General features: G+C 42.9%; 2 protein-coding genes and 1 long non-coding RNA gene across 6 annotated transcripts in view; 1 reads left to right on the top strand and 2 right to left on the bottom strand.

Moving 5' to 3' along the window:
- rhoaa (ras homolog gene family, member Aa) overlaps positions 1 to 8,188 on the top strand; it is a 12,885-nt gene extending 4,697 nt beyond the window's left edge. For both annotated transcript variants that reach the window (XM_040003707.1, XM_040003708.1), the window contains exons 2-5: positions 1,066 to 1,221; positions 3,323 to 3,443; positions 3,537 to 3,667; positions 5,886 to 8,188. In XM_040003707.1, coding sequence (XP_039859641.1) covers positions 1,066 to 1,221; positions 3,323 to 3,443; positions 3,537 to 3,667; positions 5,886 to 6,059 — 582 coding nt within the window. In that variant the 3' untranslated portion in view covers positions 6,060 to 8,188. The remainder of the gene's footprint in view (positions 1 to 1,065; positions 1,222 to 3,322; positions 3,444 to 3,536; positions 3,668 to 5,885) is intronic.
- tpk2 (thiamin pyrophosphokinase 2) lies at positions 7,593 to 26,409 on the bottom strand. Of its 3 annotated transcripts, none has more exons than XR_005691855.1 (8): positions 26,223 to 26,409; positions 25,900 to 26,141; positions 17,306 to 17,369; positions 17,095 to 17,225; positions 16,859 to 16,977; positions 11,070 to 11,202; positions 9,159 to 10,959; positions 7,593 to 9,104 (listed from the first exon to the last, which is right to left on the bottom strand). XR_005691855.1 is itself a non-coding variant. In XM_040003706.1 (8 exons), the coding sequence occupies exons 1-8, from the start codon at positions 26,302 to 26,304 to the stop codon at positions 10,739 to 10,741; spliced, it is 915 nt and encodes a 304-aa protein (XP_039859640.1). In that variant the 5' UTR covers positions 26,305 to 26,406; the 3' UTR covers positions 7,593 to 10,738. The 3 variants fall into 3 exon arrangements, 2 of the variants coding, with proteins under 2 accessions (XP_039859640.1, XP_039859639.1); XM_040003706.1 differs by having other exon boundaries at positions 7,593 to 10,785; positions 10,863 to 10,959; positions 26,223 to 26,406; XM_040003705.1 differs by having other exon boundaries at positions 7,593 to 10,959.
- On the bottom strand, positions 21,986 to 25,440 carry LOC120716257. The gene is made up of 2 exons (XR_005691856.1): positions 24,259 to 25,440; positions 21,986 to 24,001 (listed from the first exon to the last, which is right to left on the bottom strand). It is a non-coding gene; the product is annotated as an uncharacterized LOC120716257 (long non-coding RNA).

The raw sequence follows: 26,409 nt of genomic DNA, 5'->3' as shown, positions 1-26,409 counted from the left end.
CACACTCAGACAGAAACTGGTTCACCCGAAAGACAAAACGCCAAAACACAAACTTAACAATGTGGTGTATGCTGTACAGTGCAGCGAGGAATGCTCAGACCTCTACATTGGAGAGACCAAACAGCCACTTCACAAGCGCATGGCACAACACAGAAGAGCCACCTCCACAGGACAAGACTCAGCAGTCCATCTGCATCTTAAGGATAAAGGACACTCTTTCGAGGATGCCAATGTTCACATTTTGGACAGAGGGGACAGATGGTTTGAAAGAGGAGTGAAAGAAGCCATCTATGTCCACTGTGAGCGACCATCTTTGAACAGAGGCGGTGGTTTACGACACCAACTCTCTGCCATCTATAATCCAGTTTTGAGATCCCTTCCCAGACGCCTTAACGCCCACTCACACCCTGGGCCATCTGACCTCAGGAATTCGCATGATAAGGTGGGGCCAGGTTTCACAATGAACACACCCGAAACTCTGGCTGATTGGGTCCCACACCCAATTTCACACCTTGGCTCAGGCGATTAGAGGATCATCAGGGGGTCCTTTTGTCCCTCTGTGGGGGGTCACTCCCACTAGGTTTATATCTGGGACTCTCCACCATTTGACCTTAGAACTGAAGAAGCTTCTCGGATGAGAGGTGAAACGTCTTCAAGCAACTTAAAGAAGTCCAGACGCTTTTCTTTGCAAGCTCCTTTGACTACGATGACCTGGATGACTGAGAACCTTCACAGACATAACCACAACTGACAAAAGCTAGAACTGTTTTGCCTAACGTTCAAAATAAGCTGTGATGAAACATTACAGTTGAAGTTATTTTGTGATTGTTGAGAAATGTGCAAACATTTTAGGGACCTTACTTCAGCTCTGTCCAAGCACACATTATTTTCTTCTTAGTTTTACGTAGTATTTTCTCACCTTTTCAGATTTCTTATTTCACTGATTTTGTGTTTTCACAAGAGCTCAAACCACTCACCCTAACAAGTTTGTCTTTGGCAATAAACCTTTGTGTTAATTTAAATCTCTAGCTTGGCTGATGGATTCTGTACTTTGACTTTTTTCAGATGGCGGCAATCAGAAAGAAACTGGTGATAGTCGGTGATGGAGCCTGTGGCAAGACTTGCCTCCTCATAGTGTTCAGCAAGGATCAGTTCCCTGAGGTCTATGTTCCTACAGTGTTTGAAAACTACGTGGCAGATATTGAGGTGGATGGTAAACAGGTAAGCTGTTCATTCTAACAATAAATGTCAGATTGTTTTATATTTATTGTAGCACAGTAGCATAGCAGTGTGTGTGCTATGTGTGAGGCTAAGAGTTTTAAGACAGGACATATCTAAAGTACTTTAACACTAGCCAATTTCATAAATAGCACATTATATTGTAACTATTGATTGATGTATGTACGTTAATATTGAAGCTGAAACTAGCTTTAATTATTTTCTCTATCTTGGATAGCTTTATGAGTGTTACTATAGATATAGCTGATAGAGTTGTGTTATTCATTACTGCAAAATTTGCTTTTAACTTTTTGGTCAGCCACCTGCACAAAATGCAGCCACACGGATGATTTCTGTGGTTAATAAGTTCAGAGTTGACTTTAAGTACACCTTGAGTAAAGCTTAACAATAAATAATTTTAACATGGCAGTCTACCACTAATAGATAGTATTAGTCACATGCATTGCTCAGGTGTGATTTTGGTCCATTCTTCCACACAAACAGTCTTCAAGTCCTGAACGTTACATAGGCCCCTTCTATGAACTCTGACCTTTAGTTCTTTCCAAAGATTTTCAGTCAGGTTCAGGTCAGGTGACTGGCTGGACCATTTCAACAGCTTTATTTTCTTTCTTTGAAACCAGTTGACAGGTTCGTTGACAGTGTTGTCTTGCTGAAATATCCACCTTCATCCTGGTAGATGGCAGCAGATTTAATCAAGAACGTCTCGCTTCATTTTTCTATTCATCTTTCCTTCAGTGACATGAAGCGTGTCAGTGCCGTATGCTGAAAAACATCCCCACACCATGATGTTCCAACCTCCAATTTTCAGTGTTGGTATGGTGTTTGTGGGGCGATATGTTGTGACCTCCCAGCATGGTGTGTAGACCAAGTTTGGTATCATCTGACCAGACTAACTTTCCCAGTATTTCACAGGCTTGTTTAAATGTTGTTCAGCAAACTTTCTGTAGCTCCATAAGTGCTCCTTGGCTCTTTGACAACTCTTCTGATAATTCTTTTCACTCTTCTGTCTGAAGTCTTGTGGGGAGCATCTGGTCGTGGCTCGTTGATGGTAAAATGATGTTCTTTTCACTTCCAGATCATGGCCCCAACAGTACTTACTGGATCCTTCAGTAGTTTAGAAATTCTCCTGTAACCCATTCCATCAGTATGGTTGCAAAGGTCTAAAAGAGCTTATTTTACATTATATACATTATTTATGGACATCAGTGGTTTGACTTGTTTGTATGTGTGGATTGGATGGTTACCAACATCTGGTAGGAATTTCTGTCAATAACAACTTTAGAAATATATTTACTTAGAAAATTGGTGACATGTTCAATACTTATTTTACCTGCTGTATGCGAAGTGTTAAGGCCAGTCAAACTTCGATACAAGAGCAATGAATTTAGTTCAGCATAATGAGGCACATCACAAACTAACCACCTCCTATTACCAGTTTTAAATCTCTGTTTATATCTAACTGTACATACTCGTGTACATACCCTTTCAAACTGAATTTCTGTAATACTGCATCTCACTTGCAGTATCTGTGCGGCTCACGCTTTGGATTGACTGATCAAGCAAAACATGATCTGGAGCCGGGTCATAATTTTACAGCTTAGCAAGAAAACAAACAAAAATGAATCCATTTCCCTCCCAGTTGTAAAACTGGAGCGAGGTCTGTCCATCCAAACTATCTATGAATGCAAAATCAAAACAATTATCAATGCATTACTCGGTATAGAAATTACTTGTAGATCACATTAATCTTGAGAGAATGTCTGCCTCCTCAAACAAGGATCTTGGGGGCAGATGTCACCAAGAGGTTGGTGGGTTGTGCTGCTCTTTTCTTCTCTACTGTCGCCCCCTTAAGTTTGTCTGCACCTTCATCAGTCGAGTGCTCATGCCCTCGATTTTAGGACTCTGTGTAAGCTAGAACACTAATCAATGATTTACACCTCATGCACTTACATACATGCCTGAATGGCTTCCATCCACCTGTCTTCATAGCATGCTGTTACATGATAAAAATGGGCCTGTGTTTGATGACCCTAAGCAGAATTGGTGTGTGTAGTAGGAATTAACTATAGTCCCTCTCCTGCAGGTGGAGCTGGCCTTGTGGGACACAGCAGGTCAGGAGGACTATGACCGACTGCGGCCTCTGTCATATCCAGACACAGATGTCATCCTCATGTGCTTTTCCATTGACAGCCCTGACAGTTTAGGTGAGCCTGTTTCTGTTGGTTTCATTAAAAAAAATTAAAAAACTCTTTTATATCTGCTGCATGTTTACCTTGTCCACATTGTACCTGATGCAGAGAATATTCCGGAGAAGTGGACTCCAGAAGTGAAGCACTTCTGTCCCAATGTGCCCATTATTCTTGTGGGAAACAAGAAAGACCTGCGAAATGATGAGCACACGCGCCGAGAGTTGGCTAAAATGAAACAGGTCAGTGACGGCATGCACTCATACAGTTTCATATTAATCCCACCACACAAACACTACACTAACATAACTAATGACAAAAATGTCCATAACTTTTGTGTGTCAGCCTTTAGTCTACTACAGTTTCCACTAACATTCATTAGGTTTTTTTATAGGGCTGCAGCCACTGATAATGAAGACAAATATATTTACTAACTTTTGTTTTGATATAAAGTGTGATTTAAGTGAAAAGTTTGGACACAGCTTCTCATTCAATGGTTTTTCTTTATTTTCATGACTGTTTACATTGTAGATTCTCACTGAAGGCATCAAAACTATGAATGAACACATAAGTGTGAAATAACTGAAAACATGTTTGATATTTTAGATTCTTCCTAACAGCCCCTTTGCTTTGATTCCTGCTTTGCACACTCACCCATTCTTTCCATGAGCTTCATGAGGTCGTTTCCTGAAATGGTTTCCAACAGTCTTGAAGGAGTTCCCAGAGATGCTGAGCACTTGTTGGTCCTTTTGCCTTCACTCTGCGCTCCATCTCATCCCAAACCATCTCCACTGGGTTTAGGTCAGGTGACTGTGGAGGCCAGGCCTCCATCACTCTCTTGGTCAAACAGCTGTGACACAGCCTGGAGGTGTGTTTGGGGTCACTGTGCTGTTGAAAAATCAATGATGGGATGGCATGTTGCTGCAGGATGGTGTGGTAGCCATGCTGGTTCAGTGTGTCGTTAGTTTTGAATAAATCTCCAATAGTGTCACCAGCAAAGCCCCCTGACACAATCACGTCTCCTCCTCCATGCTTCACAGTGCATGCATGTAGAGACCATTGTTCACCATTTCTGCGTCACGGGTGGAACCAAACATCTCAAATTCTGACTCATCAGACCAAAGCACAGATTTCCACTGGTCTAATGTCCATTCCTTGTGTTTCTTGGCCCAAACAAATCTCTTCTGCTTGTTGCCACGACTAAGGAAAACTTAGTCGTGGTTTCTTAGCAGCTGTTTGACCATAAAGGCCTGATTCACACAGTCTCCTCTGAACATGTAGAGAGATGTCTGCTACTGGAGCTCTGTGTGGCATGTATCTGGGCTCTAATCTGAGCTGCTGTTAACTTGTGATTTCTGAGGCTGGTGACTCGGATGAATGTGTCCTCAGCAGCAGAGGTGACTCTGGGTCTGCCTTTCCTGGGGCGTCCTTATGTGAGACAGTTTCATCATAGCGTTTTGTTTTTGCGACTGCACTCGGGGACACAATCAAAGTTTTCCAGACTGACTGACCTTCAGTTCTTGAAGTAATGATGGGCTGTTGTTTCTCTTTACTTAGCTGATTGGTTCTTGCCATAATATGAATTCTAACAGTTGTCAAATAGGGCTGTCAGCTGTGTACCAACCTGACTGCTGCACAACACAACTGATGGTCCCAACCTCATTTAAGAAGGCAACAAATGAACCCTGACAGGCACACCTGTGAAGTGAAACCATGTCAGGTGACGACATCATGAAGCTCACTGAGAGAAGGCCGAGGGTTTGCAGCGCTGTCAACAAAGCAAAAAAAATCATATTTTGCATGGTTGGATCTTAACAAGGTTCCAAGTAGAGCTTCAATATGCAACATGAAGAAATGGGAGTGAGACAAAACAATTATTTTTGAAAACAACATTTAAACTGAAACAGGCTGTTTTACAGCTGATCAAAAGTTTAGGACCACACCTCAAAAAAAACCTGTAAACCCCCCAAAACAGAAATCAAAGGTCCAAACATGAACTCGGTCATGAGCAGCTCCACCGTTAGTGTTGATCACATCAGAAATTAGTTCCGGCATGCTTGATGATTTACTGGTAAACTTAAGACAGGCTTCTGCATATACCATACTGTGGACAGGTGTGCTTTATACATTTACAGTAAAGAGTTCAGATGGGGAGTGTCTGGAATTGATTGATTGTAATCTGTGGGCTAAATGTGCTCACAGCCAATCTGTGGGAGGGATCAAAGACTTATTTCACTCAATGACAAACAAATCAACATTACTTTTATGTTTTTGTTTCTGGACCTTCGGTTACTCTTACTGCTCTCCATTAAAATTAATCTACCATGAACATTAGAGTGTGTTCATTTCTTCTAAGTGAGCAAACGTATAAATCCCACAGAGGGTCGAATAATGATTTCACTTCTTCTTTTTCATTGGATTGAGCTGGTTTTCCTTCATGGTTTTGTTCTTCCCAAACAGGAACCTGTGAAGTCAGAGGAGGCGAGAGAAATGGCCAACCGGATCAATGCCTTTGGTTACTTGGAGTGCTCAGCCAAGACGAAGGATGGTGTGAGGGAGGTGTTTGAGATGGCTACCAGGGCGGCGCTACAGGCCAAGAAACGAGGCAGAAAGAGTGGCTGCCTTCTGCTATAGAGTGTCAAGTTACACAGGTTAGGGAGGACAGGAGGAAAGGATCCTTGCCAACAAAAACATTCCTCCTGTTTCTACGTTGTCACCATGCTGTGCAGAATTGAATGGGGCCTTTTCAGGAATAAGGGAGAAAAATCAAACTAGGTCAAAAGGGGAGTGTAAGCATTCATGTCCAAGGTTTAATCTGCCTTTAATCTGTAATCATATCTTTGGATTCATCAAACCTAAAATCAAGAGAACATGGAAAGAAGGAACCATCTCTCTTAAAGAGGTGCGTTGGGATTTCCAGACCTATGAAGTGGTCTCCGTTATTCTAAATTGCAGCCTGATGGTCTGTACACGAGGCCATCTTTAGAACTGATCCATCCCAGGTGTTCAGTACATTCACAGCTGTGTACCATATGAACAAGTTTCTGGAGGACTTGGCTTATGGCGTTTCTTTTAGTTAACATCCTTTTAGTCTGTACTTTTGTCATTTCCTTTATTTCTCTGCAAAGACCAACCAACTCTATACGGACCTGATTTCCTCCTTTATGATGATGAAGTAACCTGTCGCTGCAGGTTCACATTCAAAATCCACACTACCGCTCAAAAGTACAAGTCGCCAAATGTCAAATTAAATAATTCAATAAAAATCACACTTTTATTCTTTATTATTGATATTAAAAAGTTAGAAATAATGATTTTTGCAAAAATAATTGAGTCTTTCCAGCATTCTACCGTCAGTTTGCTGACATTTTAGTTCATTCTTCCAGAAGCTCCCAGTTTAATGTGGGTGAGAGTGGACTGAGACCCAATGACTGTGCTGGGTTCTCAGCTGCTTCTGTATAGTTTAGAGTCATTCTATGGCTCACTGTGCTGTTGCAGTCAGTCAGCATCCACAGGATCCGATGTTGTCCTGAATTTCCCAGAATTTCCCACTTCACCCCAAAGACCTCCAAAACTTTTACAAAGTGCCACTTGACAGGTGGCAGGCACACCTCCACGATCCTTCAGTCTTTGTCTCAGAAATATTCTTTTTGACCCAAATACCTCTGTTAGGTTTATCTGTTCATAAAACTTTCTCCCTGACTTCCTCTGTCCAACATCTGTTCTTTTTCCCCCACGTTATTTCTAAAGCACTTTAAAAACAACATAACAGCTGACCAAAGTGCTGTACAGAAAATAAGAGAACAAAAGAATAAATCAGTAATAGTACATACAAAGGGTAAGAAGATGACAACTCTCACTGGGTTAAAAGCCAGGTGTGTGGGTTAAAAGGTGTGTTTTTAAACGGGTTTTAAAAACAGTGAGGGATGGAGCCTGCCTGACCTCCAGAGGCAGCTCATCCCACATTTTGGGAGCCAAAGCTGCAGAAGCTGGGTCTCCTTTGGATTTATAAAAGCACCTGGTTAGCTGATGTAAGAGCATGTGACGGCATGTAAGGGTGAAGCAGCTCAGGGGCAAAACCATTAAGAGAATTAAAAACAAAATAATTTTAAAATGGATTCAAAACCTTTACCCATCTATTCATTTTATAAGGTGGTCTCTTTTTTCCCCCACTGTTTTTAAGCAGGCGTTCCTGATCTGCTTCTCAGCTCTTGTTGTTTAGTGTTTAACATGTGTTGTTCTCAGACAGCAGACTCATGTATTTGGCCTGCTGCTCAGTTGGGCTGTTCTATAAAGGGAATAATATTGTGTACAATGTTCTGGGCAGTTTCCTGCATGCAATAGCGTTCACTTTCATAGCACATTATGGTTGAACACACAAAGGATGATGTTTCAGTTACTCAGCTAGCTAAAAGTTTAAAAATGTAATGAATTAACCTTCTAACATGATAAACTTGAATTAGTAACAACATGCCATTGGAACACTGTGTGCTAAGAATCGGCCTTTCTACTCCAATACAGGTATTCCAATAAAATTACAGTAATGCATGATTACATTAGTTGTGTATGATGTAGTCATAGACTGTGGTTCATTTCTGACTTTTTGTTTTTCAAAATAAAAGTCTGCGCTTCTCTTTCAAAACAAGGACTTTGTGTGATGCCAAACCTTGTGTGTAAGATTAAATTACCAGTGTTTTGTACAACTTTTCAAAATTTGATTGCTCAATTTTGTTTTTCAAGTCATTAAACTGATGTGGACTGTCTAACACTGTATGTAGTTGGCTATAGAAGCGCTAACAAAGGCAAATGATCCTGAACAGAGTTTTTGTTAACTGTCAGATATTAAAGAGGCCTTGGTGTACCTCTGACACAGAGGAGTGGATGTTTATAGAAGAAAGGATTGTGTTTGAGTCGAGCAGTTCCAGTTTTAATGCGACACCTCCATGTTTCTGATCCGGTCTTGTTCAACAGCTGTCTTGAAGAGTTAATATAATGTACAATTTCTACAACACTAATTCCATCAGTGCTACAGTTAGACTGTAACTAGAAGGCTTTTAAGACTGGACACACTTGGTAAAGAACAGTGTTTCTCTTCTAATATCTTTGTGTTGTACTGATGGAATTAGGGCTCTGGAAATTTACATTATGCTACTTTAAAGCATGTTGTGAGGCTAATATGTAACTATTATTTAAGTACAAGTTTGAACATTTATAGTGTACCGATATGTTTTGTGTTTCTTTCCTGCTCTGCATTCCATTGTATGCTATTTTAACTATGGGATATTCCATCAGCTTACTTTTGTATTATTTGCACATAGCTTCAAATGTCTGTCATATAAAAACACACAATGTCCAAATTCTGAAATGCAAAATGCAAGGATCTTCTATAGGATTGGTTATTTGTAAGCAAAATATTCTTTTGTATCCAGTAGTCTTTTGTAAAGTTTTCTAAAGGAAATACATTTGAGAATGACCAAATCTGCTGTGTGTGTCACTTCTCATGTGTTTTGTCCTCTTACCCACTTAAGAGTGTCCAAGTCTTGGCTCAAGATGGTGAGCATGATGGTCTGTGTAGATGTCCATGTGTCTGCAAACGTATAACAGGAAAATATTCCCCATCGATGCTATAACCTCATCAACAGCCAAGTTTAATCCCAACTCCATACTGCAAACATTCAACTGTTATAATATTCAAGTATTCCAGATAAGCAATGAGTCTAGTTTTTGCCTCACAAAGGAAAAATAACATAAAAACCATAGTGTAATTACTGGCCAACACTTGGCAGACTTATGATGTAAGTGTGTGTGAGCCCCACATTTAAGGGCTTTAGATGCAGAGAGATGCAGAGAGGCTGGAGAAGGTTATGAAAGCCATTCTAAAAACCTGACAGTTTAGCAGTTCAGCAGATAAAATGACTTGCTGTTTTTGCAAAAACAATGCACTGCACATCAAACCTCATCCCAACAATGACATATGGTGGAGGAAGCGTGTTTTGGGATCAACGCCTGATCTCTTCATCCTCAAATATATTCCATTGTGGACAGAGACAACTGGAGACCCCGAGGAGTCATTACTTTAAAGTCTGACACTAGTGGGCATGCAAGTGGAAGTACATCTGAGGCTTTACAGTCATTAAAGGAACAATAAATTGAATCAATGAGTCTGATTATTTGCACTGGATCTAGCGAGCGATTCACAAGTTGAATCTTAGGACAGTTTGATGAAATAAGATAAATTACCCAAAGCATGGATGTAAATTAATATCAGAATTGTTCAAAAAAAAAATCAGGGAGGCCTGTGCTTAACCCACATGAGGTAGTGTAGCATGATGCGATGATATTTTATAATCAAGATATTCCATAACTGTTGATGAACTGAAACACCTTGCAGAAGGACTGGTCCAAAGTTGTTCTTCGTTACTGTGCAAGTGTCACGAGCAACTGTAGAAAAACCTGTGATGAAGACTGGTCCAGTGAACACTGTTAAGATTTTACAACAGAAAGCACCAATAAATAAAGATGAACTCGCAAGTTCCACTTTATTGCTGTGAGGAATCTCAAAACATTCTTCTTTTGGAGTGTTATATGTGTATATTGTCATATATATCACTGTGTAAACAGTTTTTCAGCAGTACCAAACACAGCTCCAGGCTCTGTCAGGTTTATGTGACCAGTGCTGGATCCCACAAACCACCCGCCTAGACAGCAAATATCCATGTGTGCTTTACTCTAATGAGGTTGCTTATCTTCTCTTTGAGCTCTACATACTCAAAAGAATAACATAACATATTTTTCTTCTCTACATTTTTATCCTATAGACTTGCAGTATATAAGGAGATGACTAGATTTGAATCAAGTATGATTACTGCATTTAATGGGTGGAAGTGCAGAAACTGAAATTGCACTTTGAACTTAAAAGGTCGTACTATGACTATAGATAATATAGAGCATATTTACTCTGAGGTCTGCATGACACCTGCAAAGTGTTGTGCATGATAACTCTTACATGTCATTCTTAGATCCAGCACTCATGTGGTTCAGCCATCCTCTGAACCACTCACCTGCAGTTATCAGGCTGAGCCCACTGAACAAAACTGCATGAAAAACACCTGGGAAATACAATAACTCACTATATTTAATATTAACATGTTGTACAATAAAGTGTATGACTTTTCTTTAGTGTTTCTGAAGAAACACTAAAGAAAAGTTCACATTTTTATGATGTTTCTTGCAACTGTAAATGTGAACAACAATGTCGGCACCACATGACATATGGTGCCTCAGGCACAGTGAGTTTAATCTTCATCTTCTTTCTATAATATCTGGTGGAGTCCTGTCACAAAGTCCTGATAGTACGGCTCTGAAATGATAACAAAAAGAGAACTAAGGCAGTGAGCTGTTTTTTTGACTGTGGACATTTTGCAAACACCCACAAACCTGTGTCAGGGTCAATGTACGAGTGTCTTATGAGAAAGTCCAAGACTACCATGGCAGAGTTGGGTTTGAAGTCATCAGTGGCCAGCAGTTCCTTCACCTGAAACAAGATGCTATATTTTATATCTCTGTGTCATCTATATCTCAACCCATGCAGTACTGGCTCCTAGAAGCTGAATTCCCAAATTATAGTATGAGAAAAACACTAACCTTATCTATGGGGAGGAGGTAAAACTCCTGCACCTCTCCATCCCCTATTATGGGCTTAAACTCCAAAGGAAGTTCCAAATCAAAGACAAACTGGCTTTCTGGAAACACACCCTCTTCATCCTCATATGTGTAGCTTGAAAATAAAATAAAACAAAAGCAGCTAAATTGTCTCTTTGAAAATCCAATTATGTAACTAACTGTTTCATAAAGCAATGATTCTCCAGAACAGGAGGTTCTTCCAGAGGTGTCACTGTGAGGCTGTGATCCAGCCAAACCAAAGCTGCAGTATATCAACACCAGCACCGGTGCCCCTCTACCATTCTGACTACTAAAACGCATGTTTTATTATACCCAGTATTTAATTCATTTTTATCACACTATTCCAATTAATGCAAAAACAGTGTTCACAGAATTGTGTTTGTTCTGCCTGTTACAGCAACACGATCGAGCTGCAGCTGCTGAGAGGTTCTAAGCAGCTGCGCAGGCTTTGAAGTGACAGATCTGTAGATCACAATCAAACAATCAACAATCAAAAATACAATGTAGAAATGTAAAAAGATATTGCAAATAAAAATAATTCTGGTTTTATAGACAGAAGCTGTCCGATGGTTTTCTGTGGTACATCACAGTGGAATGAGCCTTTTCCACAGTGCCTCCTGTTACTGTCCAGCAACAAATATACTGATAAAAATAACAAATTCAACTTCCACATTTTGTATGTATATATATATATATATAGGAGCAGAGGATCGCAAGTTCGATCCCCGCCTGGGGTGTCTGTATCCAGTAAGGGTCCTAAGGCTAGACCCCATATGCTAAGCGAGCCTACCGCAGACATGAGCGAGACACATAAATATGAAGGCATGCCGGCTCGGACGTCGCCCGGATCAACGAGGTCCGCGTCAGGTGTTGAGGAACCAGGGCACCCTGACGAGAAGTGGGCTACTAGAGACGAAAACAGGGCGTTGTTGGAATGCTACTACGCAAGTAACCCTGGCGGAATTGGTTACATGAATAGGATGAGGGACCTATGGATTCTTCAATACCCAACATCTACAATGACGGCGAAACAACTACTAGCTCAGTGTTCCAACATTCGAAAGAAGGGACTGCTCTCACAGCTAGAGATTGACGAGGTACAACATAAATGCTATGGCAAGGGGGAGCCAGGACGCCAGGTCAGGGGGGAGATTGGGTACAAAGCCCCAAGTGCGATAGGAGAAGGATCGTTGAGTGCGAGAGGAACTGACCTGAAAGATAGGATCATGGCCAAGCTTGAAACCTGGATCCCCCGTAGCCGGTTATCAAGATTACGTGAAGTACCCTCAGAAGGTCTGCTAGATGATGTTAATGCAGCACTACGGATGATGACTAGAGCTACGCTTACCGAGACTAACAAGCTGATCTACAATATGGCAGCAGTGATCAGTGAGATGCTTGGCTATAAGTTGAACAGCCACAAGGAGCAGTGCCCTCCATGGAGAAGGAGGCTAGAGGGCAAGATCAAATTAGCACGGAGGGAGGTTAGCCAACTAACAGAATTGCAGAAAGGTGCGACAAAGAAGGTGCATATAAAAAATACAACAAGCTGTCCATACCTGAGGCCTTGGAAACTGCCAAGCAAAGACTCACAGCCTTGGCCAGCCGCTTGAGGAGGTACACCAGAAATAGAAGGCAGGAGAATAAACCAGCTGTTCTCCACAGAACTAGCAAAGGTGTACTCTCAGTGGCAAGGGAACAATAAGAGAACAGCACCACCAAGGCTGGAGACGGAGCAATACTGGAAGAGCATATGGGAGAAGGACGCAACCCATAACAGCAATGCTCAGTGGCTAGTGGATCTGAGGGCAGACCATAGCAACCTCCCTGAACAGGGTCCAGTAACCATCACAGTGGCAGACATCCAAGCAAGGGTCTCCAGTATGAAGAGTTGGACAGTACCAGGGCCCGACATGGTTCACGCCTACTGGCTGAAGAAGCTGACTGCACTCCACGAGTGTCTGGCAGCACAAATGAACCAGCTGCTAGTTAACGAGAGACACCCGGAATGGCTAACCAAAGGTCGGACGGTCCTGATCCTCAAGGACCCCAAGAAGGGACGGGTCCCATCCAACTACCGACCAATAACCTGCCTCAGTACTACATGGAAGCTCCTGTCAAGCATCATATCGGCTAAGATGAACAGGCACATGGGTCAATACATGAGCGGGGCACAGAAAGGGATTGGCAAGAATACCAGAGGCGCAAAACACCAGCTACTGGTAGACAGAACAGTCAGCCGAGACTGCAAGACCAGGCTCACCAACCTGTGCACTGCCTGGATTGATTACAAGAAGGCCTATGACTCAATGCCCCACAGCTGGATACTGGAATGCCTAGAATTGTACAAGATCAACAGGACCCTGAGAGCCTTCATCAGGAACTCAATGGGGATGTGGCGTACAACACTAGAGGCCAACTCTAAGCCCATAGCACAAGTCACCATCAAGTGGGGGATCTACCAAGGAGATGCTCTGTCCCCACTGCTGTTCTGCATAGGCCTGACCCCCCCTCAGTGAGATCATTAACAAGACTGGCTACAGATACCGACTACGGATACCGACTACGGAACGGAGCAGTTGTCAGCCACCTCCTGTACATGGATGACATCAAGCTGTACGCCAAGAGTGAACGAGACATTGATTCACTGAGCCACACTACCAGGATATACAGCAATGACATCGGGATGTCATTCGGGCTGGAGAAGTGTAGTCGGATGATAACAAAGAGAGGGAAGGTAGTCAGAACTGAGGGGATCGAACTACTAGAAGGCAACATTGCAGACATAGAGGACAGTTACAAGTACCTGGGGATCCCGCAGGCGAATGGGAACCATGAAGAGGCAGCTAGGAAAGCTGCAACCATCAAGTACCTGCAGAGGGTCAGGCAAGTCCTGAGGAGTCAGCTGAACGGTAAGACAAGATCCGGGCTATCAACACCTACGCCCTGGCCATGATCAGGTACCCAGCTGGTATAATAAGTTGGCCAAAGGAGGAGATAGAAGCCACTGACATCAAGACAAGAAAGCTCCTTACCATGCATGGAGGGTTTCACCCCAAGTCCAGCACCCTGAGGCTGTACGCTAAGCTGAAGGAAGGTAGCCGGGGACTGGTGAGTGTCAGCACCACAGTCCAGGATGAGACAACAAACATCCAAGAATACATTGGGAAGATGGCCCCAACTGACCGAGTGCTCAGTGAATACCTCAGGCAGCAGAAACCCAAGAAAGAGGAGGGAGACAAGGAACCATCATGGAAGGACAGGCCCCTGCACGGTATGTACCACCGGCAGATAGAGGAGGTGGCTGACATCCAGAAATCCTACCTGTGGCTGGACAAAGCTGGACTGAAAGACAGCACAGAGGCACTAAACATGGCAGCAGAAGAACAAGCTCTGAGTACAAGATCCATAGAGGCTGGGGTCTATCACACCAGGCAAGACCCTAGGTGCAGGCTGTGTAAAGATGCTCCTGAGACAATCCAGCACATAACAGCAGGGTGCAAGATGACAGCAGGCAGGGCATACATGGAATGCCATAACCAAGTGGCCAGCATAGTATACAGAAACATCTGTGCCGAGTATGGCCTGGAAGTTCAGAGGTCAAAATGGGAGACGCCCCCAAGGGTGGTGGAGAATGACCGAGCTAAGATCCTGTGGGACTTCCAGATACAGACGGACAAAATGGTGGTGGCTAACCAACCGGACATAGTGGTGGTAGACAAACAGAAGAAGACGGCCGTAGTGATCGATGTAGCGGTTCTGAATGACAGCAACATCAGAAAGAAGGAACACAAGAAGCTTGAGAAATACCAAGGGCTCAGAGAAGAGCTCGAGAGGATATGGAGGGTGAAGGTAACGGTGGTCCCAGTGGTAATCGGAGCACTAGGTGCGGTGGCTCCCAAGCTAGGCGAGTGGCTCCACCAGATCCCGGGAACAACATCAGAGATCTCTGTCCAGAAGAACGCAGTCCTGGGAACAGCTAAGATACTGTGCAGGACCCTCAAGCTCCCAGGCCTCTGGTAGAGGACCCGAGCTTGAAGGATAAACCGCCCGCAGAGGGTGAGCTGGGTGTTTATATATATACATATATATATATATATATATATATATATATATAACATCATGCTATGGGGCTGTTTTTCTGCCAAGGGGACAGGACGACTGATCCGTGTTAAGGACAGAATGAATGGGGCCATGTATCGTGAGATTTTGAGCCGAAACCTCCTTCCACCAGTGAGAACTTTGAAGATGAAACGAGGCTGGGTCTTCCAACATGACAATGATCCAAAACACACCGCCCGGGCAACAAAGGAGTGTTTGAAAGTTTCATTCAAATTAGTCAACAGGGTTGCAAGAAGCATGTGGAAAAACCAAGGCGCCAAATAACTGCCCATGAACTGAGAAAAGTCAAGCGTGCAGCCGCCAAGATGCCACTTGCCACCAGTTTGGCCATATTTCAGAGCTGCAACATCACTGGAGTGCCCAAAAGCACAAGGTGTGCAATACTCAGAGACATGGCCAAGGTAAGAAAGGCTGAAAGACGACCACCACTGAACAAGACACACAAGCTGAAACGTCAAGACTGGGCCAAGAAATATCTCAAGACTGATTTTTCTAAGGTTTTATGGACTGATGAAATGAGAGTGAGTCTTGATGGGCCAGATGGATGGGCCCGTGGCTGGATTGGTAAAGGGCAGAGAGCTCCAGTCCGACTCAGACGCCAGCAAGGTGGAGGTGGAGTACTGGTTTGGGCTGGTATCATCAAAGATGAGCTTGTGGGGCCTTTTCGGGTTGAGGATGGAGTCAAGCTCAACTCCCAGTCCTACTGCCAGTTTCTGGAAGACACCTTCAAGCAGTGGTACAGGAAGAAGTCTGCATCCTTCAAGAAAAACATGATTTTCATGCAGAACAATGCTCCATCACACGTGTCCAAGTACTCCACAGCGTGGCTGGCAAGAAAGGGTATAAAAGAAGAAAAACTAATGACATGGCCACCTTGTTCACCTGATCTGGACCCCATTGACAACCTGTGGTCCATCATCAAATGTGAGATTTACAAGGAGGGAAAACAGTACACCTCTCTGAACAGTGTCTGGGAGGCTGTGGTTGCTGCTGCACGCAATGTTGATGGTGAACAGATCAAAACACTGACAGAATCCATGGATGGCAGGCTTTTGAGTGTCCTTGCAAAGAAAGGTGGCTATATTGGTCGCTGATTTGTTTTTGTTTTGTTTTTGAATGTCAGAAATGTATATTTGTGAATGTGGAGATGTTATATTGGTTTCACTGGTAAAAATAAATAATTGAAATGGGTATATATTTGTTTTTTGTTAAGTTGCCTAATAATTATGCACAGTAATAGTCACCTGCACACACAAATATCCCCCTAAAATAGCTAAAACTAAAAACAAACTAAAAACTACTTCCAAAAACATTCAGCTTTGATATTAATGAGTTTTTTGGGTTCATTGAGAACATGGTTGTTGTTCAATAATAAAATTATTCCTCAAAAATACAACTTGCCTAATAATTCTGCACTCCCTATATATATATATATATATATATATATATATCCACAGCCCCCTTATATGTGGGGATCTGGAGGCTCTGTTTTTGCCTTTTGATCTGTTACTGTATAATCACTGTTAGTTGGAGTCTTTTCGGGAGATATGTCAGTAAGAAAACAAAGTGTAGACTACCCTTAGCATTGTTCTTTAACCCCCTTCTTCTTAGCAGTGTATCAAGCTCACCTTACTGTTGCAACTGGACGAGCCTTCTTAGCTATGGCTGCTGGAACACAGGCTTCCTCCTGACACTCTTTGACCAGAGTGTGTTTGATACCAACACCAGCAGCCAGCCCACCTGCTGCCTTTGAGGATACAAGCAATACACTGAAGAAACTGAAGTGGAATAGCTTGACATGAGATGCTGCACCAATGCTTTCATCACACTATGGCAGTATGTCAGTGTTTCAGTCTATTCTTACCATGTTATCCAGGAGCCCAGGGTACGTCTGCTTGGTGTGGGAGCGCCGTGCCAACCACATACAAACCTCCTGACTGTCACTGACAGTGTAGCCATTGATATGAACTCCATACCGCTTCACCCCAAAGAGACCTGCAGTGTAGCAGCATGGTCTCATACAGCTCAAACACAGGTATAATATAAAAGCCTGAGACGGTGCTCCAAAAACCTACTTGTAGCTGCTCTTTCCATCCACATCAAAGGGCAGTCTGAAAATCTGGGCATTACACTGTATTTCTGAAAGAACAGATGTTTTAGTGTTATAAGTGAGAACATGTAAGTTGATTTAACCTTGAACATTTTTTCACACCTTCCACCTATATTTAAGACAGTGAAATTATCTTGCTTTGCCCTTTTCATTCCACCTGCTTATAACCATTCAGAGAAGTAAACAACTGAACCCAAAGCCAAAATGTAATGCAATGCAATTTGGTTAGCATGGTGGTTAGTAGTCTTGCCACACAGCAAGAAGCTGCTGGGTTTGACTCCACCATCTGGCCGGGGCTTTTCTTTATGAAGTTTGCATGTTCTCCTTGTGTCTGCATGGGTTCTCTCCAGGTTCTCCGGCTTCTTCCACCAGTCAAAGTCATGCAGTTAGTGGGATTATGTAAATAGATACACTTACATAATCCCATAATCCCACACAACATCCAGCCCTTTATGGGCTGGATGTTGTGTAATTTTCTTCTCCTACAGTCAAATCAAACTGATGCTTTTCTACTTGGTCTTAAATCCTCATAAGCAGGGTTTTTAATCAAATACTGCTAAGGCATTACCTTTGCCTTCATTAACACTGTGATAAATCTTGGAGCTAATTTGACCAGCACATGTCCTTTAACATGCACTTTAATAAAATATGTGGGACTGCTTTTTTTTATTTGCAAGATATTGCAAAAAATTAGAAACATCATTTCTCAGAGTGATGTTGAAAAGCGTGTTCATGTTTATTAATTCTAGGCTGGACTATTATACTCCATTATTATCTGAGCAATCTAATCACTATATGTATGTATATATATATATATATATATATATATATATATATATATATATATATATATTAGGGGTGCAACGATATTCGTATCGATATTGAACCGTTCGATACAGTGCTTTCGGTTCGGTACGCATATGTATCGAACAATACAACATTTGTAATTTATTTTATCAACTTTCCTTCTGACGATGCTGTCTGTGTTGAGCGCTCAGTGAATCTGCATTCGACTACTCCGCCTAGGCTGCACTGTCGAGCGCAGATCCACTGAGTGCTCAACACAGACAGCATAGTCAGAAGGAAGAGCGCAGGGCAAGCTAGCGAGACAGAAGTTAAGCTCTCCTTGCAACATGGACCTCCCCCACCCTCATTCAGATCTGGCGTTTGGAATTATTTTGGTTTTCATGTGACGTATGACCCTGAAGGTAAGCGAGTCATGGACTAAAGTAAAACAGCATGTTGGATGTGCCATGCAATGCTCAATTACATGGGTGGGAACTAGTGTGTTAGCGCAGTTAGCTCGTTAACGTGTTGGCCGTCTAGCCCCATGCACGGGGCGATCAGGAGTAGCTCGTTAACGGAGATTTGCCGTGTTGTGGCGTTAAGGTCATTTCAACGAGATTAACCTGAAAGCACTAGTGGGAACACAACGAATATGACTGCACATTTACGCCGACATCATCCTAGTGCAAAGACCAAAACAACAAGCATGCTACTAACTTTAGCCGAGTCATTTAGACAGCTGTTAGCACATGATTCTCCTTATGCTGCTGAGAATATAGCCCAGAAGAAGCAGATAGTATAGCTTTTATTTTGGAAAGAGACATTTCTCTGTAATAAACTCTCTTTTCCAAAGATGAGTGATTCCTCAATCAGATACAGGGCTTGCAATATCGCTAGCCCGACGTCCTGGAGCTAGCGATTTTTTTCAGTCGGGCTACCAAAATCTATCTCTTCCCTGCCCGTCGGGCTATTGTAGGAAAAATATATGTCAATGCTTTTGCATTCTTTCAGAAATGTAGCTGGGTAATTATGTCATTGGCATCGGTGAGCCACTGTCAATATGTGACATATTGAAATCGCGTTTGAATTTGCGCTTGTTTTTTGCTTTCACTTTGTAATCATGCGAACTGTGTATAGAGAGTGACAGCACTGATCTGTGAGTGATGATAATTTGTGCACCAATTCCTCTGACATCGTCTTATTAATCGTTAGCTTACTATGCAAACATGACAAGTGAAATCTCCCGCAGCAAGCTTAAACATGTGAGAGGTTGATCGCGCAGAGAATCGCTGAGCTTATGTGAGTGCGTGTGTAAAAGCAGCAGGATATATATATTTTAGTTCTGCTGAGCCAAATAAGACAGGTCAGGGTGAAGAAGTGACAGCCAAAGAAAAGCTTACCACAAAACGGAGAAGTTATGACAAATCAGACTATAAGGAATAAAGAAAGTGCAGCTTTATGGTTTCATGGACAAAATAATTTCTGTGGCTGCAATATGATGAGCTATATAACCAGGGCTGCACATAAGTGGTCCGCAGGTGCGCATTCGCTGTCAAAATAAAAAACACGCACAAGGGTTAGGGTTAAATTTAAAAACTGTACTTTTGAGTTAAAATATATATTTATAATTTTAATAAATGACAAATTAAAAAGGCATGAACATTTTTTTTGTATCGAAAAAATATCGAACCGTGACACCAAAGTATCGAACCGAACCGAACCGTGAATTTTGTGTATCGTTGCACCCCTAATATATATATATATATATATATATATATATATATATATATTCTCATCAGGACCATCAAGGACTCAGTGGGGATGTGGCGTACACACTAGAGCCCAACTTCAAGCCAATATCACAAGTTAACATCAAGTGCGGGATCTACTGCTGTTCTGCATAGGCCTGAACCCCCTCAGTGACACCGTTAACAAGACTGGCTACAGATACTGGCTACAGAATGGAGCCGTTGCCACCTCCTCTACATGGATGACATTAAGCTGTATGCCAAGAGTGAACGTGACATTGATTCATTGATCCACACCACCAGGATCTATCTACAGGAACAACATCGGAATGTTGTTAAGACTGGAGAAATGTAGTCTGATGATAACAACGGAAGGTAGCCAGAACTGACAGGATTGAACTACTAGAAGGCAACATTGCAGACATAAAGGACAGCTACAGATACCTGGGGATCCCACAGGTAAATGGAAACCATGAAGAGGCCGCTAGGAAAGCTGCAACCACTGAGTACCTGCAGAGGGTCAGGCAAGTCCTGAGGAGTCAACTGAATGGTAAGAAAAAGATCCAGGCTATCAACACCTACGCCCTGCCCGTGATCAGGCACCCTGCTCGGTTAATAAGCTGGCCAAAGGAGCCACTGACATCAAGACCAGGAAACTTCTGACCATGCATGGAGGGTTTCACCCCAAGTCCAGCACCCTGAGGCTGTATGTTAAGCATAGGGAAGGAGGCCGGGGACTGGTGAGTGTCAGCACCACGGTCCAGGATGAGGCAACAAACATCCATGAATACATCAGGAAGAAGGGGGCCATCTTCCTGACCGAGTGCTCAGTGAATACCTCAGGCAGCAGAAACCCAAGAAAGTAAAGGAAGAGGAGAAACCATCATGGAAGGACAGGCCCCTGCACGGTATGTACCACTGGCAGATAGCAGAGGTGGCTGATATCCAGAAATCCTACCAGTGGCTGGAAAAAGCTGGACTAGAAGACAGCACAGAGGCACTAATCAGGACTTCCAGGTTATACTCGGCACAGATGTTCCTGTATACTATGCCAGCCACTTGGTTATGGTGCTCCATGCTGGCTAGCATCTTGCACCCTGCTGTTATATGCTGGATTGTCTCAGGGGCATCTTTACACAACCTGCACCTGGAGTCTTGCCTGGTGTGGTAGACCCCAGCCTCTATGCGCTCAGAGCTTGTTCCTGTGCTGCCATGATTAGTGCATCTGTGCTGTCTTTCAGTCCGGCTTTGTCCAGCCACTGGTAAGATTTCTGGATGTTAACCACTTCATCTATCTGCCTGTGGTACATACCGTGCAGAGGCCTGTCCTTCCATAATGGTGCCTCCTCTTTCTCTGCATTCTTGGGTTTCTGCTGCCTGAGGTATTCATTGAGCAAGTGAATGAAGGCTCTTAGGATCCTGTTGATCTTTTATATTTCTAGGCATTCCAAGATCCAGGTGTGCGGCATTGAGCCACAGGCCTTCTTGTAATCAATCCAGACAGTGCATAAGTTGGTCAGCCTGGTCTTGCAGTCTCAGGCAACTGCTCTGTCTACCAATAGCTCGCGTTTGGCTCCTCCTCTTGCCAATCCCTTTCTGTGCCCCGCTATCGAGCTATGTGTCTGTTCGTCTTAGCTGCTATGATGCTTGACAGGAGCTTCCACGTGGTACTGAGGCAGGTTATTGGCCGGTAGATGGATGGAACCGGTTCCTTCTGGGGGTTCTTGAGGATCAGGACCGTCCGCCCTTCAGTTAACCATTCTGGGTGTCTCTCATCCACTAGCAGCTGGTTCATTTGTGCTGTCCAACTCTTCATACTGGAGACCTTTTCTTGGATGTCTGCCACTGTAATGGTTACTGGTCTCTGTTCAGGGAGGTTGCTGGGGTTTGCTCTTAGATCCACTAGCCACTGAGCATTGCCGTCATGTGTTGTGTCCTTCTCCCATATGCTCTTCCAGTATTGCTCAGTCTCTGTATACCTTGGATGGCTCTGCCTTCTATCTCTCTGGTGTACCTCTTAAAGCGGCTGGCCAAGGCTGTCAGTCTTTCCTTGGTAGTTTCCAAGGCCTCAGGTAGAGACAGCGTGCTGCACTTCTTAGGCACCTTCTTCATCGCACCATTTTGCAGCTCCTATAGTTGGCTAACTTTCCTCCGTGCTTCCTTGATCTTGGCCTCTAGCCTCCTTTTCCATGGACTGTACTGCTCCTTGTGGCTGTTTTACTTATAGCCAAGCACCTCATTGATCACTGCTGCCATGATGTAGATCAGCTGGTTAGTTTCGGTGATGGTTGCAGTAGGTATGGTCCATAATGCTCCATTCACATCACCTAGTAGATCCTCGAAGGGTATTTTATGTAGTCTTGGTAATCGGCTACAGAGAGTCCAGGTTTTAAGCTTCGCAATGATCCTGTCTTTCAGGTCAGTTCCCAATCTCAGGTGGGCTGTTCCCCCCTTGCCGTTGCATGTGTGTGTGTATATAAAAAATAAAAATAAAAAAAAATACTATTTTGCTATATCATATAGTACTCTGAAACTGAAGTACATGATCCTGCTGTATAACCCATACAGCATGATAATGTTCTAATACACTTGCAAGTGATGACAAATGGTTTGCATTGCAGTTCTCATTGCCAAGGCTAGCACAACCAGTTCTTAGGTTTAGAGGACAAATGAACCTATTTTCCACTAGTACCTACTCATCTTGAGTCAACTCAACTAGACTCAACTTGGATTAGGTTGTTTTCCAATATAACTGAATACCATACCAATATGTTCACACTGTGGGAGTTAGCTAGCTGGGAAAACCTCTTACCAGCTCACATCAAGAACATTTGTGTGGCAGCTATTACATCCTTGGAGACACAGCTTGTCCCTTGCAAGGCTTGTTCTTGAAACCATTTCATGACACTGGACATTTAAAAAAGAAAATCATTTGAGCATGGCTGGTTATTGAAAATGCTTTCAGCAGACTGAAGGGAAGGTGCCGTTGCCTTCCTAGTCATGTCCCCACAAACGTACTCCTGTTTAATGTCACTATGAATTTTGACAATAAAGTTGTGTTCTGTCTCCATCTTTGTTTCTAAGTTTTATTTTTCCCGGTGACCAAGATTCAGTGATACAAATTAAATGTTAAAAGATACATTTAACTTGTTTGTGTTATGTTAAATCCTATTAAACACTAACAGAGTTATAGGAAATGCCGACACCAGTATGACACAGTTTCTTGATATACTGTTGCAATAACTAAAGTGTGCAATATCTTCTGCATTGGCGCATCCAATAATATAGTGTTTTTTGTGATGACTTTACCTGGTGAAGAAGATTATTTATTTTGGTTACTTTTTATTACAGATGAGCTGTCATTGCACCAAAATTTCACTGATAATTGTTTGGTTCATACTTTTTTCCTACTGGTGTTGTAACAGACAAAACCCCCCCCCAAAAAATCACATACACAATGGTCACTGAATTCTTTATTATAGTCAGCAGCAAAATCCAAACGATTTACAATGTGCAAAATTAAGGCTGAAAAGTTAAACTATATACATTTATTGCATTCATGATGTAAAAATACTGGTGACTGCCAGTGCTACCCCTCAGCCTCCTACTAGCCACACCTATGGTATTAATTTCAAAATCCTACATTTTTGAGTTATCGCTTTCACGAGATTTTCAGAAAACTTGACCTCTGACCTTTCAAGTCAAGGTCACTGAGATTTAAACCTGTCCCCGATTTTTAGTAGTTGCACCTATGGTTTCAATTTAAATGTCCTACGTGACTTCCTTCTTGAGTTATCACATTTACAAAATTAGGAGTCCATGCTGCACGCTCGCCAACAGGGTGACGACGATACCACATCAGCCTTTCACAGCTGAGGGGTAAAAATGTCACTCATGCTGGCAACTCATTGCCTGTACAAGCTCACCCAGCACAAAGAGAATGCCTGGATGAAGGTAGCACTCTGTAATCTCCTTCCTCTGGAAGATGGCTTCTTGCTCCATTGCCTTACATCTCTCACTGAGAAGCAAATCGATTGTGCTGTTCATGGTGGGCCAGATTTAGGACACTGAGCATGCATCTCTTCAAGTACACTTGTCAGGTCCGGTTTGGTGTGGGTCCTCTTCCTCTTGCGAAAGGCAGAAATGGGAGATGGTTAATGAAAGCCAGTTTAAAAACAATATTGTGGAAATGCACTTGGAGCTAAAAATATTTTGTTCTTGGAAGTGACTACTTGGAGTTAGAGTTGATAGTTAACCATCTAGGTTATTGTCTGCATATAGGAGACAATGGTATTACCTTTAAAATATTCTTGTGAGTTCAAAGTGAGCTTACCACCAATGGGATAATTAGCATAAAAGACGCATTAACCCATAAAGAACTCACCATCCTCATTATGGTTTCCAACAATGCTGTAGCCGAGTCAAGCCCAATCTTCCTCCTGTTGCTTGCCGGTCAGTGCCTGCAGATGCAGTCCATTTGATTGAACCATTTCCAGTCGAACCACTCTGACTGTGGTGGTCTTTGATGGTCCTGCAATCGCTTTTATATTCGATAGGTTTTTGTTGAGATTGCTCTGGTACGTCCTCTGGTATCCCTGAGCAGCCATCAGCTCACAGATCTCCTGGTACACATTCTCATTTCAGGTTGTTCTGCCTGGTTCCTGCTATCATCAGTCACCAAGACCAAATAAATATGCATATCATGATTGGTCTAAGGTATTGGTATTTGCGTAGACATTTCCCCAATTACAAAAATGGCAGGTTTGATTTTTGTGAAGGACTTGCTTTTATGTGACATTGAGTCAGTGGTTCCCAAACTTTTTTTTTTTTCACTAGGCTCCTTTGTTTTACAAGAAAATCTTCGCACAGCCTCTTAAACTGCAGCCTATTTGTTGAATCAGAGGTTAGATCAATGAACTGTTCCTCCTTGGATGTGCTGAAGTCAGCAGGGGCTGTTCATCCTATTTTCTTGTCTTTGGCTTGGAACGAAGTTGGTTTGGCGATGCTTCATCTTCTGCTTTGCATTTGTGTGGGAGCCCCCCCCCACCCCCACCTTGGGAACCACAGCACTGAGTGATGTCACTGACTGGCAATTGGTGGAATGCAGTCTACCAATGTCACATTTTTGGATCGACTCTGCTCACTTGGAATCCCAACAGATAGTAAAAAAGTACCTGGAATAAGGAACTACTACTTAATGGAAAACCCAAAAAACCGAGTCGAGCCAAGTGGAGCCAAGTAGGTACTAGTGGAACAGAAACATGACGAAAATGAAGAAAATACTTTTTTTTTAAAAATTCACTTTCATGTTGGATTTAGAAAACAGGACAAATTGTATCACAAAACAGAGGACAGTGTAATCCACCCACAACGCCAAAGGAACCCTTCAGTTCCTACAAACACTACTTCCTCTACATTTGCGCGTACTTGAGTCTCAGATGTTGCAGTGAGGACACACTTGCAAACAATTTTCCCTCTAAGCTGCGCGCGTGCGCAATTGCGCACTGCTGGCACAGTCTCTGCACACAAAAAATCTGCGTTGCGCACAAAAAAAAATCTAACCTGATTTGAAATTAAAATTGAAACTTTAACAATTCTGTTTTGCAGTGTTAGTCAGTAAGTGACTGGCTGCGCCTGTGTAAGTGGGCTAAAGCAGTTAATTAAAAGTAGTCTAACATAAATGTAAATGCTGTAATTTGCTTATTTTAATAAACCATGTGACTTGGATGGATTCGATGCTGGCATGACCACAGTAGACATGTCTGCTGTTGCTCACAGTGGTCCAAGGGACCGCTCAGGGAGTTTGTGTGTTCGCTCAGACACATGAAAAATTAGAGGGAACATTGCTTGCAAAGTTGAAACGTTTTAGTAAATTCTGACTTTGGCACAGGGGGTGGGTGGGGGTCAGGCTTGGTTTTACAACTCGTGATACAGTTGGCCACGGGTAAAGAGTATGTAATGCTTCCAGTGAAAAACCACACAAAGACACAATTGTATACGTTGAAGTTTGACCTGCGTGCCTCACCTCATCTCTCCATCCTTTAAGGCAGGTTAAAGAGGGCTCTTGTCTGAGAGCTTGCAGTACATGACTCACAGCCTCGGATCTCTTTTCGTACGAGTCCAGGCCGTGGCAGAGGGTCACTGCACCCTGGTGTGGCGGACTGAACACGTCTGGATAGCGTGCCAAAAGCGAAGCTACGTGAGGAGGTATCCAGCCGACCTGGGCTCCTTCAATCTCAAAACGAAAGCAGCTTGAACGACACGAACCTGTGGAGAGAAAGTTAGACGTGGTTACTTATCAAACTGCCTTCATCCGTTTCATCCTTTCTCTTACTGTCACCCGCATACCTGGTAAATAAAAGTTATTCATTTTACGGAGGAGCTGGAGTATGTTTTCTGCCCAAGAACAACTAGCCATTTTAAATGTCATTAAATAACTGCACACACAACTCAGCTTCTAGCACTGTAGCCACTCTACTGCGCATGCCCACGAGACAGCCGCCGTAGTGAGATTTCTCCCTGAGATCTGCTCGTC

Source organism: Simochromis diagramma, unplaced genomic scaffold (assembly GCF_900408965.1).
Source record: "Simochromis diagramma unplaced genomic scaffold, fSimDia1.1 OVJJ01000466.1, whole genome shotgun sequence".
NCBI lineage: Eukaryota > Metazoa > Chordata > Actinopteri > Cichliformes > Cichlidae > Simochromis > Simochromis diagramma.
The sequence above is the reverse complement of the archived record's forward strand: the minus strand, read 5'-3'. Positions and strand labels throughout refer to the sequence as shown.

Excerpts from the sequence above, each read along its gene's own strand:
- tpk2 (XM_040003705.1), bottom strand. The coding sequence starts at position 26,304 with ATGACATTTAAAATGGCTAGTTGTTCTTGGGCAGAAAACATACTCCAG. Across the intron at positions 17,370-25,899 it reads TTAAAGGATGGAGAGATGAG|AAATACAGTGTAATGCCCAG; the intron begins GTGAGGCACGCA and ends CTGTTCTTTCAG. Across the intron at positions 11,203-16,858 it reads CGTCCAGTTGCAACAGTAAG|CTACACATATGAGGATGAAG; the intron begins GTGAGCTTGATA and ends TTTATTTTCAAG.